Source organism: Grammomys surdaster, unplaced genomic scaffold (assembly GCF_004785775.1).
Source record: "Grammomys surdaster isolate TR1022 unplaced genomic scaffold, NIH_TR_1.0 255, whole genome shotgun sequence".
Taxonomy (NCBI): domain Eukaryota; kingdom Metazoa; phylum Chordata; class Mammalia; order Rodentia; family Muridae; genus Grammomys; species Grammomys surdaster.
Genome location: NW_021604696.1, coordinates 6,379,844 through 6,391,571, shown reverse-complemented (window position 1 = coordinate 6,391,571; position 11,728 = coordinate 6,379,844). Strand labels below are relative to the sequence as shown.

The 11,728-nt window shown below is 53.1% G+C and overlaps 1 protein-coding gene across 3 annotated transcripts in view; it reads right to left on the bottom strand.

The window, feature by feature from the left end:
- Positions 1 to 561: 561 nt before the first annotated feature.
- Arid5a (AT-rich interaction domain 5A) overlaps positions 562 to 11,728 on the bottom strand; it is a 14,862-nt gene continuing 3,695 nt past the window's right edge. Inside the window, exons 2-7 of one of the 3 annotated variants that reach the window (XM_028775480.1) lie at positions 7,206 to 7,324; positions 6,224 to 6,344; positions 5,889 to 5,941; positions 5,368 to 5,465; positions 4,850 to 5,015; positions 562 to 4,510 (exon numbers count right to left, since the gene is read on the bottom strand). In XM_028775480.1, coding sequence (XP_028631313.1) covers positions 3,299 to 4,510; positions 4,850 to 5,015; positions 5,368 to 5,465; positions 5,889 to 5,941; positions 6,224 to 6,344; positions 7,206 to 7,324 — 1,769 coding nt within the window. In that variant the 3' untranslated portion in view covers positions 562 to 3,298. The remainder of the gene's footprint in view (positions 4,511 to 4,849; positions 5,016 to 5,367; positions 5,466 to 5,888; positions 5,942 to 6,223; positions 6,345 to 7,205; positions 7,325 to 11,728) is intronic. The other 2 variants (XM_028775481.1, XM_028775482.1) reach the window with 2 other exon arrangements.

The window sequence follows — 11,728 nt, the reverse complement described above, 5'->3', positions numbered from 1 at the left end:
AGTCCGCACAACACACCGAGATCTAAAGTCTGGAGGTCTTACCACCTGTTCCCAGCTCCCCACCCCCTGCTCCATTCCCTGGTCCTCTATTGATGCCATTCCCTGCAGCCACCTCAGCTCCTACTGGAGTGGGGCTTAACTGTCCTTGCTTCAACTCTGTATCCAGCCGGTCTCCTAGGTGCAATGATACTCATGCCGCTAAGCTCAAGTGGAAACTGGAGCTTTTTGGATGCCTCAGTGCCCTGGCTGTGCCCTTGGACAGCTTTGCTCTACTGTGAGATCACTGGTTAGTTCCCCTCCTCCAAGCCCAGACCCACACTCACTCTGCTCACAGTATAAACAGAAACTCTGGCCAGATATGTCTGCAGCATCTCCAGACCTGTGTCCAGATGTTGTCTCCAAGGATAGGCTCCCTGCTCTGTTCTAGTCTCAAATGTCCAGACCCATCATTTCCCAGAGGCTAGGACTGGGATGCAGCAAGTGACCAGTGTTTGCCGAGCATGCAAAGTGCCCTGGGTTTCATCCCTAGCACCATAAAACAAACAAATCTGGGAGCCAGGACACTCTTCCATCTTTCTTTTATTTCACATAAAAGTCCAACTGGCTCCTGGACTAGGAGGCTCCAAATGTAGCCTGAGTCACCTCTGGGTTCCTCTGTCCCTGCCCCACAGGCCCCCTGGCTCCTGGCCCCACTCTCTCGGGGCTTGCTGCTGTTTCTCCATCACCTCTTGTAGCCATTCTCAAGATCTCCATAAGGAGCATTCCAGCCACTCTGTTTACAGTTCTGGTGGTTGCTGGGCATGGTGGCGCACATTTTAATCCAAATAGAGGCAGAGGCAGGCAGATCTCTATTAAGTAGAGACCAGCCTGGTCTACAGAGTGAGTTCCAGGGCAGCCAGGGCTACACAGAGAAACCCTGTCTTGAAAACCCAAACCAAACCAACCAAACAACTAAGGTGGTGATACTTGCCTCGTGTGGGAGATGCACATGTAATGCCACCTAAGACAGTTAAAGGGGCAGCATGCTTTGACACCCAACGCAAATGAAGGTATTTCCTGCTGAATACCTACCTCATCACACTTAAGCTGTTTTCAGGGAAATGAGCTGGGACCATGGTCAAGGGTGGGGTCAGCACAAACACCAGGGTGGCCTCTGCCTCCTCCCACCATTAGCTCAAATGTCATGAATGATTTGGAAGTAGACTGTAACCACAAGTTATACCCTGGACACAGACACCAAGAGCTCTGCTGGCCTGTGGGTCCTCTCAGGCAACCTGCCAGGGACAGGAGTGAACACAGGGAGGTGTGTGCTCCTGCCATCAGCCACCATGGTGCCTGGAGTCGCCTCTGAACTCAGTTCTCTCATTCACAGAGGAAGGAGACTCATGTGGGGCTGGTACAAAGTCCCAAGGGTTTCCAGGAAGCCTGACTTGCATTTATTTCTAGAGTCTTTGCTGAAGCAGAGAGAGTCCAGCCCAGAAATCCACACACCTTGCTACTCTCCCAGCTGTGCATTCTCCAGATGAACCTGCAGAGGGCGCCGCTGCTGCAGCTCGGAACAATCTACCATACCAGGCTGTCTGCCATATACTACCCTTGAGCAGGTTCAGACTAGTGTTACTTTGTAGATGAAGGGGATCCCTCCATACTGGTATCCTCTGTCTATCTTAGGACTTGACCCCATAGTGTGCAGCCCAACACCCAGGGCATTTGCTAGGCCAGAATCCCTCCTCGCGGGGCTGTAGAAGCTCACACGGGTGCAGTGGGGGTAGCTAGGAGCTTAGGACTGGTCACCTGCATACTCAGGCTGGCATCCTGGTATCTCCAGAAGGAAGGTGGGGAGCTGCAAGATGCATCGGTGGGACCCCCACCCTCTGGCTACCTGGTCCTGGAGGACACCTGTGTCTCAGCTCCCTTCCACAGGCAGCTGCCTTCCCTGGCCACCTATTTTCCAGAGCCAGACATCCTCAATGACACTTCCTGTCCCTGGCCTTGGCTATGCTGCCTGTGAACTAAGGGGACCATAAAAACTTGCCCTCCTACCCATGGCCCAATGTCAGGAACAGGTGAGTTCCCATGATGTAGGTCAGTAACCATCTGTTCACTTGGGTCACTGGCATCCTGGCATCTCTGGGCCACAGTGGCGCTGCCTTTCAAGGAATGGTTGTGAAGCTATACTGACAGTCTCTTGGGGACTGGCAGAGTGAGTCATGCCTAAGGTAGGAGTGGATGCCAAGCCATGGGGTTTCTGTGTCGGCGCCTGGAGCAGCCACAGTTAAATGTCACTGTGACTTGTCAGCAGATTCACAGGAAGAGATGGGTTCCCTCTACCCCTCACCCCAAGTCCAGCATGTAGAGCAGGAAAACAGGTGTGGACATGGCGGATCACTCACTGGGAACACAAGGCGGCTGGGCTCACAGGTCTGCCCACTACCAGGACAGATTCACTGAGTTTTATGTCAGCACCCACAAAGCCCCTCTTCACGGGTACAGAGAGAGATTCACACCAGTAGCTTCAGCTACTGAGAAGGCCACAGCAGGATTTCTTTAGGTCAGGGGTCCGAGACTAACCTGAGCAACACAGCAAGATCCTCTCAAAGCAAGCAATGGCCTTCACTGAAAGACTCAATGCCTTTGCGGATGGGGCCTCTGGCCCAGCTCAGAGGGTTGTAATGACACAGCCCCTCCCTCTTGTCTCACAGGTCACCAGTGTGCTCTGGGCTTTGCACCATGGTAACCTCAGCATTCAGGTACCTTGAAGCTGGAGCGAAAAGCATCATGGCTGTTCATCTGTGCACAAGAGGCCGAGTTTGGCTCTGGCCCTGCCCTCTAGTGGGGTGGTAGCATCCAGGCCAGAATGGCCTTGTTCCATCTTTGCTTGTACACTGATGACCACGCTTACACGCTCACTCCTGCCTTGCAAACTCCCCCTTGCAAACGTCCAGTGTTGTATACCCCAGGGCTGAGTGCAATCACCTCAGGGCTGAGTGCAACCACACCAGTGTCTTTATTGGGTCTTTCATGGCCAACCTGGATGCCTTGAGCTGCTGTCTAGCTTCCCAGCCTCTCAGTGGAAAGAGAATACCGGCTTGGGTACTTTCATGATCTTACCACAACTTGGTCCCTTGGCTTCGGGCACAGGATGCTTCATTCAAACAAGCCCACTGCCTCCCCTTGTCTGTGCCAGGGAGACACAGACTTGGGGAGGCTAACTGGCCTGGGAAGTGCAGGTCTGAGATAAGTGGCAGCACCTGCCCATCTGAGGCCCCATCAAATCCTCCACAGTACAGGCTCCGACCTACAGTTTGGTGTTGAGGTGGAAGAAGTGGGGTGCCGCATAGGTTGTGACAGGCGGCATGTGCCAGGCAGACGAGGCTGGACCCAGTCTGTTGCGGAGGACAGTGTCGTAAGGTGCGGGAGGGAAATGCACCAGGCTGGCAGCCATAGGCGAGGGGCCTGTTGTGGCCAGGAGATGGGCTGGGAAAGCGGGGATGACCAGGGGGCTGAAGGGCAGCGAGGCCTGGCCCTTCAGAGGGTCTGGGCTACCGTTGAAGTTCAGAGGACACCGCAGCATGGTGCCCCTGTAGGCCTCTGGAGGAGTGGGCCCCAGGGCTGGGCCTAGTAGACAAGATACAGCCAAGCCAGGGGCTGCAGGCTTGCCCCCACACTCCTTGGCATCCGCCTCCTTCAGAAAGGGAGATACTGCCCTCAGTTTCTTGCCACCATGAACAAATCCCTCTTCTTCCAAGCCGCGCTTATTGCCAAGACCTGGGCTACTGGGATGAGGGGGTGGGGCTCCAGGACTCTCAGCAGGGACCTTGGCCATGGGGGACACCCAGCAGGCTTTGGGCTTGGGGTAGAAACTTCTTTTTCTTGTGCTGCCTTTATGAAATGCAGAGGGGCGGTTGGCATCCCCACCCCACACCAGCTGGGACTCTTTGGTTGTTGGACCTTCCTCTTTACCAGGTGGTCCCACCAGCACCCTGTCTTTAAGGCCGGAGAAGAAGTCCCTGGGGTGCTGGCTGACAGGCTTCAGCACCTCAGTGGGGTATGCATGAAAACAGCCTGAGAATGTGGGGGCTGTATGGCAGGAGCCCACCTGTGCCTCCATCCTGGTACTGCCACCAGGGGCCTGCAGTCCTTCCTGCAGGGTTAGCTGGTGTTCAGAGTTCTCAGCTAGCCCTCTTAGGTTCTGGGGACTTTCTTGAAGGTCCTTGTTGGGGCTCCTTGCTCCGTGGCGACAGCCCTCTTCTTGACACTGCAAGGCCTCTGCCTTGCTGACTTGGGCCAGGAGTTTTTTTTTGGCCAGTGGTGACATGATGCCATGTGCCCCTTTGCAGTAAAAGCTGGATAGGAGCCGCTTGTAGGCCTCAGGGCAGCTACTAGCACCCATGAATGGTGGAGAGGGCCCAGATACTGGGCCTAGCTGTTCTGTGCTATCCCTTGAGGATCCCTGGCTGGGAAGCTGTATCTGGACACTGGCATCTGACTTGGTCTTTCCTGGCATGGTCTGGAAGAAGAAAAAGCCTTGTTTTAGGGCTTGGTGCAAGATCATGCATCTAAACTGGAGATCTGGGTATAACAAGCCCCCAGAGAGCACCCAGCAGTGCCTCTTAGCCCTTGCAAGATCAAAATTTTTCCAAGATGCCCCATCCTGAGCAGATGAAGCCTACTATCCCGTAATCACACCACAGGGTCCTGTGAGCAAGTGTCAGCTGGTCTTCAGAGAATCCAAAGTTTATCAGCTCCTGCCCTAGTAGCAGGTTCCTGGTGCTCCAAGCAAGAGTCAGCAGCCATGGCCAGAGCAGGCATGGGAGCTGTAAAAGCAACCCCACCATGCCCAGCATACCTGGTCCCCCTGCCTCTCCTCTGACTCCTTGGCCTTCTTCAGCTTCTCAGTGGTCCCATCATCTCCCCTCAGCTCCTTGGCCATCTTGTATTGCTTCCTGGGCTTGGTAGGGGGCAGTGGTTTGTCCTCCTCCCCCTTCAAGTGCCGCACATACGGGAGGACCAGCCTGGGGAGGAGCCAGTGTGTCCACCAGAAGCCTAGCTGCTGCTCTTCACAGCTGGCCTCTGCCGGGCATCCTCTTAGCCCCTCTGACTTCTTGCCACCAGAACCCCTGCTGTCTCCAAAGCTTTCTGCTCCTTTCTGCCAGTGCACACAGCACACTACAGCTCTTCCTTGTCTTGCTGCAGATCCCAGCTCTGACAAGGACACAGCTTGTGGCATATATACTCTGCCCCTTCTCTGGACACAAATAGCTCATCTGTCTCTATATTACCTTTGCAGCCCATTCCCAACATACACCTGCCAAGACCCTGGAAGGGCCAAGACCTAGCTGTACAGTACTCTATGGGCACCCGTACCTCTCATAGTGGCGACGTGTGCATGTGGCTGCACTGGTGCTGCCTGGGCTACCCCCAAGTTCATCATACACGTTCTTCCAGAGGCGGCGGCCTGTCACCTGTAAGACACCGGAGATGGGCCAGTGAGAACCCTCTTGGCCATGGAACCTACTCAGCTCCAGGTTCCCCTTGCAGGGAGGGAGTGAGAGCTGAATTTGGGGATTCCTTCTCCAGCTGTGGGCAGGATGCTAGAGAAGGCTGTTGGTACCCACCAGCTCTCCCTCCCAGGGGCTGACTGCTGGGCAATGCAGGTTTTGGAGCCGTGGAGGGTGGAACAGACGGGGATGGGAGGAAATCTGCTTAGGGATGCAAAGTGCACAGTCCTTCATCCCACAGCACACAGGCTGGACCTGGGTATTCTCATCTTCCTTGTGTCTGCAGGCAAGGACACCCTGCCAACCGCCCTGCTCCCTAGCTCCTGCTGGGGTGGGGGTTATGGCTGAGGCTGGAGCACAGCAAGGGACTTGAGAGTCCTTCCTTACCAGCTCATAGGCCCCCAGCTTCTCCACTGCCTTGTAGATCTTCCACAGGTTAACTGAAGGGAAGAGGCAAGGCAGGCTGTCAGGCTCTGCAACCCCACACTGACAGGCAGGACCACTGTTATAGATGGGGCAGGCTGGCCTGATAGCCAGGAGGATGGGAACCCAACTCCACCCCTTGCCTTCAAGGAGGCACCATCCTCACAGGCAACCCCTATAGGCTGGCGGCATCCAGGGACACCTGGAGCAGGGATGCCTTGCCTGTTATCTTGCCTGGAGAGATCTGCTGGCTGCCCCCCTACACTTACCCCCCCTAACCCTTTCCCCCTGGGACGCACTCTGCTTGAAGCCAAGATGTGGCACCCTCTCGATGGGTGTGTGTCGCTCCTTCATGAACTTGTAGAGGCTGACCAGGAAGGCCTGTTCCTCCTCCTGCTCCCCACCTGCCTCAGGGGAGTCCTGGGGAGAGAGCAGGAGGCATGGATGGGTGGGCCCAACTGATGGGCAGCTGGACACTGTGAAACCATCACTGTGCGAAGGAATGAGTGCCTACGGTGGGTTACCTGGGAGCACCTAGCCTCCTGTCCTGGGTCATACAAGTGCAACCTGGACTTAGTACCCAGATTCAGGTCAACAGCTGGAATCCAGAGCTCCAGAATCCTGGAGCCCAAGGCCTGGAAGTGGCCACAGGGGCAACCCTTAGTTCTCCAGGCCAGGACCACTTTTATATCTTGATTTGGTCTGTTTTATCCAACTCAGTTCCAGGAAGGCAGGGTCAGTGTCCCTAAACTGTATGGCTTTTCACCAAAACCAAATGGACACCAGGCAGTGGTGGCACACACCTTTAATCCTAGCACTCAGGAGAAGCAGGTAGAATTTTGTGAGTTTGAGGCCAGCCTGGTCTACAGAGCGAGTTCCAGGACAGACAGGGCTACACAGAAATACCCTGTCCCCACTCTCCACACTCCGCCAAAAAATGCTAAATGCACAAAGGCACCCAGTGTTTCCTGGTACCAGGGAGCCTGCAGCCTGCAGCTTCCAGCTATCAGCTTGACCAACAGGTGGGAATATCTCTTAGCACCTCAGACTTAGGTTTGTCTATTTTGTGACTGAGTCCAGGTTGTTAGATTATCAGGGTTCTGCTACAAATCTGGGTGAAGGCCTGCCTTGCTTAGCACCCATATCCTGCACCTTCCAATGTGGGGCCCCAGGGCTCTGCAGCATGAGGCAGGTGCCTGTCTCCCTCAGAGCTCGGGGTATCTCAAGTTCCCTGGAGGTTGAGCCCAGCAGGGAAGAGGTCCTAGGATTTGTCCAACTCACCTCCAGCTGGACAGGGCTCTGGCTCCTGCTCTGCTCATCATCGGGCTTGGGGGATACTGGGAGCTCCAGGAGGTCACCTTCCTCTGAATGTTCTGTCTTCCCTTTGGAAGGAGGTGCTGCTGGGAAAGGGGAACAGAAGAGGAGAGGCAGGTGAGATGTAGGTAGGAGATAGTGTGGGGAGGGGGCTGAGGGGTGGTTGTTCACATCAGCCAGGGAAGGAGTGAGTGCTCACATTTCTTCCAGAGTGCTCTCTGTTGGTCAGTGCCACACTCTAAGCAATACACACGTTGGTGCGCACAGACAGACAGACAGACAGACAGACACACACACACACACACACACACACACACACACACACACACTGGCTCACCCTGGCCCATCAGCCACTCTCTATTCTTTCCTCCATTCCTCCTCATATCGTCCAGGATCAAGTCAGAGGAGTCTGGGTAGGGTGTGTTAGAGATACTCTATCTCAAACCTGCCCACGTCCAGGCTGAAAGCATTGGAGTAGTTCAGCTGAATGTTACCAAGGCTTCATCTATGAGGCCTCCTACTGCCATCGCTCTTGGGCTCTCGATAACAACGCTCTTGATGGCCGTTCAGAGCAGCTGTAATCCCTCCCTCTGGATGGCCTTGGCCAGCCCCAGCTAACTCCAGCACTCCTATCCTTCCCTGTTCTGTCCGTTACGACTGAACTGCAACTGCTCACACCTATGAGTCCTCCGGCCCCTGGCCAAGACAGGTGCCAGATAAAGGGGAGTGATGGAGGTTCCCAGCTTGTGATGATGGCCCGGGAGAAGCCACATGTGCCACACCATTTAGTGAAAGCTCTGGCCTGGGCAGGAGGTTGCAAAAGTGACACAGATTAGCCACTGCAAAAAAAATATCAGCCAAGCTGCATCAGGTGATGAGGCAAGCTGACATCAGATTAGGTCTTAATTAATTAATTAATTAGTTACTTGAGACAATGTCTCACTGTGTAGCTCTGGCTAGCCTAAAACATGCAGTAATCCTCCTGCCTCTGCTTCCTGAAAGATGGGTTTATAGGCATGTGATACTGAAGGAGCTGGTTCTGATGCTCTGATCTGAAATCTGCTTGTGAACCCTGAAGGTCTTGTTCCCCAATTGGTTCTTGATCGATCAATAAAGATGCTAGCAGCCAATGGCTGGATGGAAGAGGTGGGACTTCCAGTTTCCCCCGCAGGCAGGCTAACAGATACAGGAGAGGAGAGTCACCAGCCACATGAGATCTTGGGTGGGCTGGAGTGACCATTGGCTGCTTCCCCAACTGGGCCTGGGGTGGCAGGTGGAAGATTAGAAACACAACTAAGCTGAGGGCAGATTTAGGGTGCTAAGCTAGGACTAAAGGTAACTGAGGAACTAAGCAAGTTGAGGGCAGATTTAGAGGTGTTGAGGTGGGAGTGAAAAGAAGGGTGCACTAGCTAAGGAAGGCTTAGAAGAGCCCAGCCATTGAGCTATAAAGCATATTAAAAATAAGTTAATGGTGTGTGTGTATGTGTGTGTGTGTGTGTGTGTGTGTGTGTGTGTGTTTCATCCTTGGATCCTGGGTGGCTTCTGGGCAGAAGGTGGTAGCACAATCCACCAGGAGCTTAAAGGGAGGTTATAGAAACTACATGCTACCATGTCCAATTAAAGGGTTGGCTCTCCTGGAACTCACTCTCTTTAGAGTCTATAGACCAGGTCAACTGCTGGAACCCAGAGCTCCAGAGTCCTGGCAGCGCAAGGCTTGGAAGTGGCCACAGGGGTAGCTCTCTGTCCTTCAGGCCAGGACCACTTGCTCTGATCTGTTTTATCCAACTCAGTTCCTGGAAAGCAGAGTCATCACTGCCTGTCTGACGACTTTCCCTTCTCTTTTGTTAATCTGGTACAATGGGACTAACTCTTGGTTTGCTCCAACTCAGAGAGCCCTTCCTTGTGGAAGGAAGCTGAAAGATTTTCCTGTCGGCAAGGGCAAAAGAATCTCCCATTTTCCTATCAGCATAGGCCCATACCTTTAATCTAGCACCGGGAGGCAGAGGCAGGCAGATCTCCCAGTTCTAAGGATGGCTAGGACTACACAAAGAAACCATGTCTTGATAAACAAAGGAGAAGAAGGAGGAAAAGGAGGAAAAGGAGGAAAAGGAGGTGGAAGAAAAAAAGAACCTTCTAGAGGACACTAGACCCACAGCCACGTGACCAGAGGACCCAGCGTTAGGGTGCTCAGTTCCTGAGAGGCTCTCCTTTTGACAGTTCACACAAGTGCAGCCAGCCATGCCTGTGTTTGCTCACATCGTACAAGTCCTCGACTCTGGGACTGTGACTTTGCAGGTACTTTCTCCCACTTAATCCCAGGAGGGATTCCCTTTAAAGAGGGGAAAGCTGAGGCCAGACAGGTCAAGAGGGTCAGTATCTCTCTAGGACACCAGAACAATAAGACAAAGCTGGTCTGACCACGGGTTCAGTGACTTGCTGGGGTTATTGTCACCACTGGAAGAGTCTCCATACAATGGCCAAACACTCCCACAGAGATGCTCATCCTAACTCTTGCCAGCGTGTAAAGTGACTTGGATACCCTCTTAGACAGTTACTGACACCTGATTCATGGTCTGTCTCCAGAAAACCTAGGGACTGACAAGTGTCTCCTCTTTTCTATCATATTCTCTCAAACTCCATGCCTCTGTCTTTACTTCTGTGACAGGAGAGAAATGGTCCTGGGGGTCCTTTGCTATCTCTGGGTGACTCTCAAGTCAGACAACTTGATGCACCTCTTGCTCTGGCCTGAGCCTCTTCACACTCCTGTCTCCATCTATCCCTTAGCATAAAGATCTGGCATGTCATGGCCCCTGGATCTCAAAAACTAAGACAGCTGGATCATGACAACTCCCCTAGGAGTACTTTAAGTCTGATGTGTATGGCCTGAGTGCGGCTTCATCAGAATCTAAGGCCCCCAGTGGGCTGCAAGTGGACAGCCACCAGTTTGGTGATCTCTATCCATGATGCCCAATTCATCCGGGATATGAACTCTCAGGGAAAATCTCCTAGAGTAGGGCACTCAGGTTACCTGGAAAGGAAGTCACCAATCCAAGCTGTTTGGCCCCTGATGGAAAAGGAGTCAGAGCTCCCGCCTTGATTCACAAAGGGAAATACTCTATCACTGTGTCCTGAGTCCCCAAATGAACTTGGTGTCCATTCTTTTCTGGCCACAGCATCACTCTCTCTGTCCCTGGCAGGACCTCCTGAGCTCTGACTTCTGCAGCTTCAGATTAGGGGGCAGGGCACCCTCTGTCCTGTCTCTGGCAATCCCAACCCTCTTTTCCCTGATCATTTATAGAGTTGGGTTCCGGGTAAATCATTTGTAGGAAAGGTTCTGCTATGAACACCACAACTGTAGCCTGAGACTGTGTCTCAGACTGCCTGGCTCCTGCACCTCCTGCTACAAGGTCCAAGCATAGAGTCACAAGCTGGGTCCCGTTTTGGGTTCTACAAGGGGTGAGAAGGTTCTGGTGGCACTGGTGACCCCTGTCTTTCAGGATCACCTCATCTATAAGGCAGAGGAAAGCCACCTTCCCTATTTCATTGCTGCTGTCATGAACCAAGTCCTCATGTATCTCAGAGCCTGTGTAAGATCCCTTCCTGGCCAGTTCTGCATCGTCCTACTTGTGAGCAGAGAAGAGGGCTGGCATTTCAAGAAGATAGTTTCTGCTTTCCATAGTATCATCCACACAGGACTTTTCTATCCATGAAACCATCATGATAATGGGGACTGAAGCCTCCCTGTGGCCATCTAGACTGTCTTCTGGTGTAGGGGTGAGGTGTGAGGTGTGAGGTAGGGGTCTACCCATGTTCTCCTCCACTGCTGCAGTGGTTCCCAATGCTGGCCGAGTGACACCCCTGTGGTGAATGAAAGGCTGCTTTGCCACAATGTCACATGTGACAGAAGGATGCCTGCGCTGTCCCTAGACTTTCTAGTCTGTCCCACTCACTCTGGAGTGCTGTGTCCATGTGCAGTTTTAACTTTTGGAACTTGATGAAAGAGCTCGGAACACAGAGGTCAGGCCTCCAACATTCCTCTGAGGATGACATAGGCATGGGTTCTCAACCCGTGGGTCGCGACCCCTCTCAAGGGGTCACCTACCAGATATCCTGTGTATCAGATATTGACATTATGATTCATAACAGTAGAACATGGCAATTATAAGGTAGCAGTGAACATAACTTTATAGCTGAGGGTTACCACAACATGAGGAACTGTGTGTGTTACAGGGCTGCAGCATTAGGAAAGTTAAGAACCACTGCTTTAAATGAATAAACAAAAAATTAAAAAAAAAAACCCAGTGGGATTTTGGTTGAAATGCACTTAAATTGAGAAACAACAGCCGGGCAGTGGTGGCACACGCCTTTAATCCCAGCACTTGGGAGGCAGAGGCAGGCAGATCTCTGAGTTCGAGGCCAGCCTGGTCTATAGAGTGAGTTCCAGGACAGCCTGGGCTATAAAGAGAAACCCTGTCTCGAAAAACCAAAAA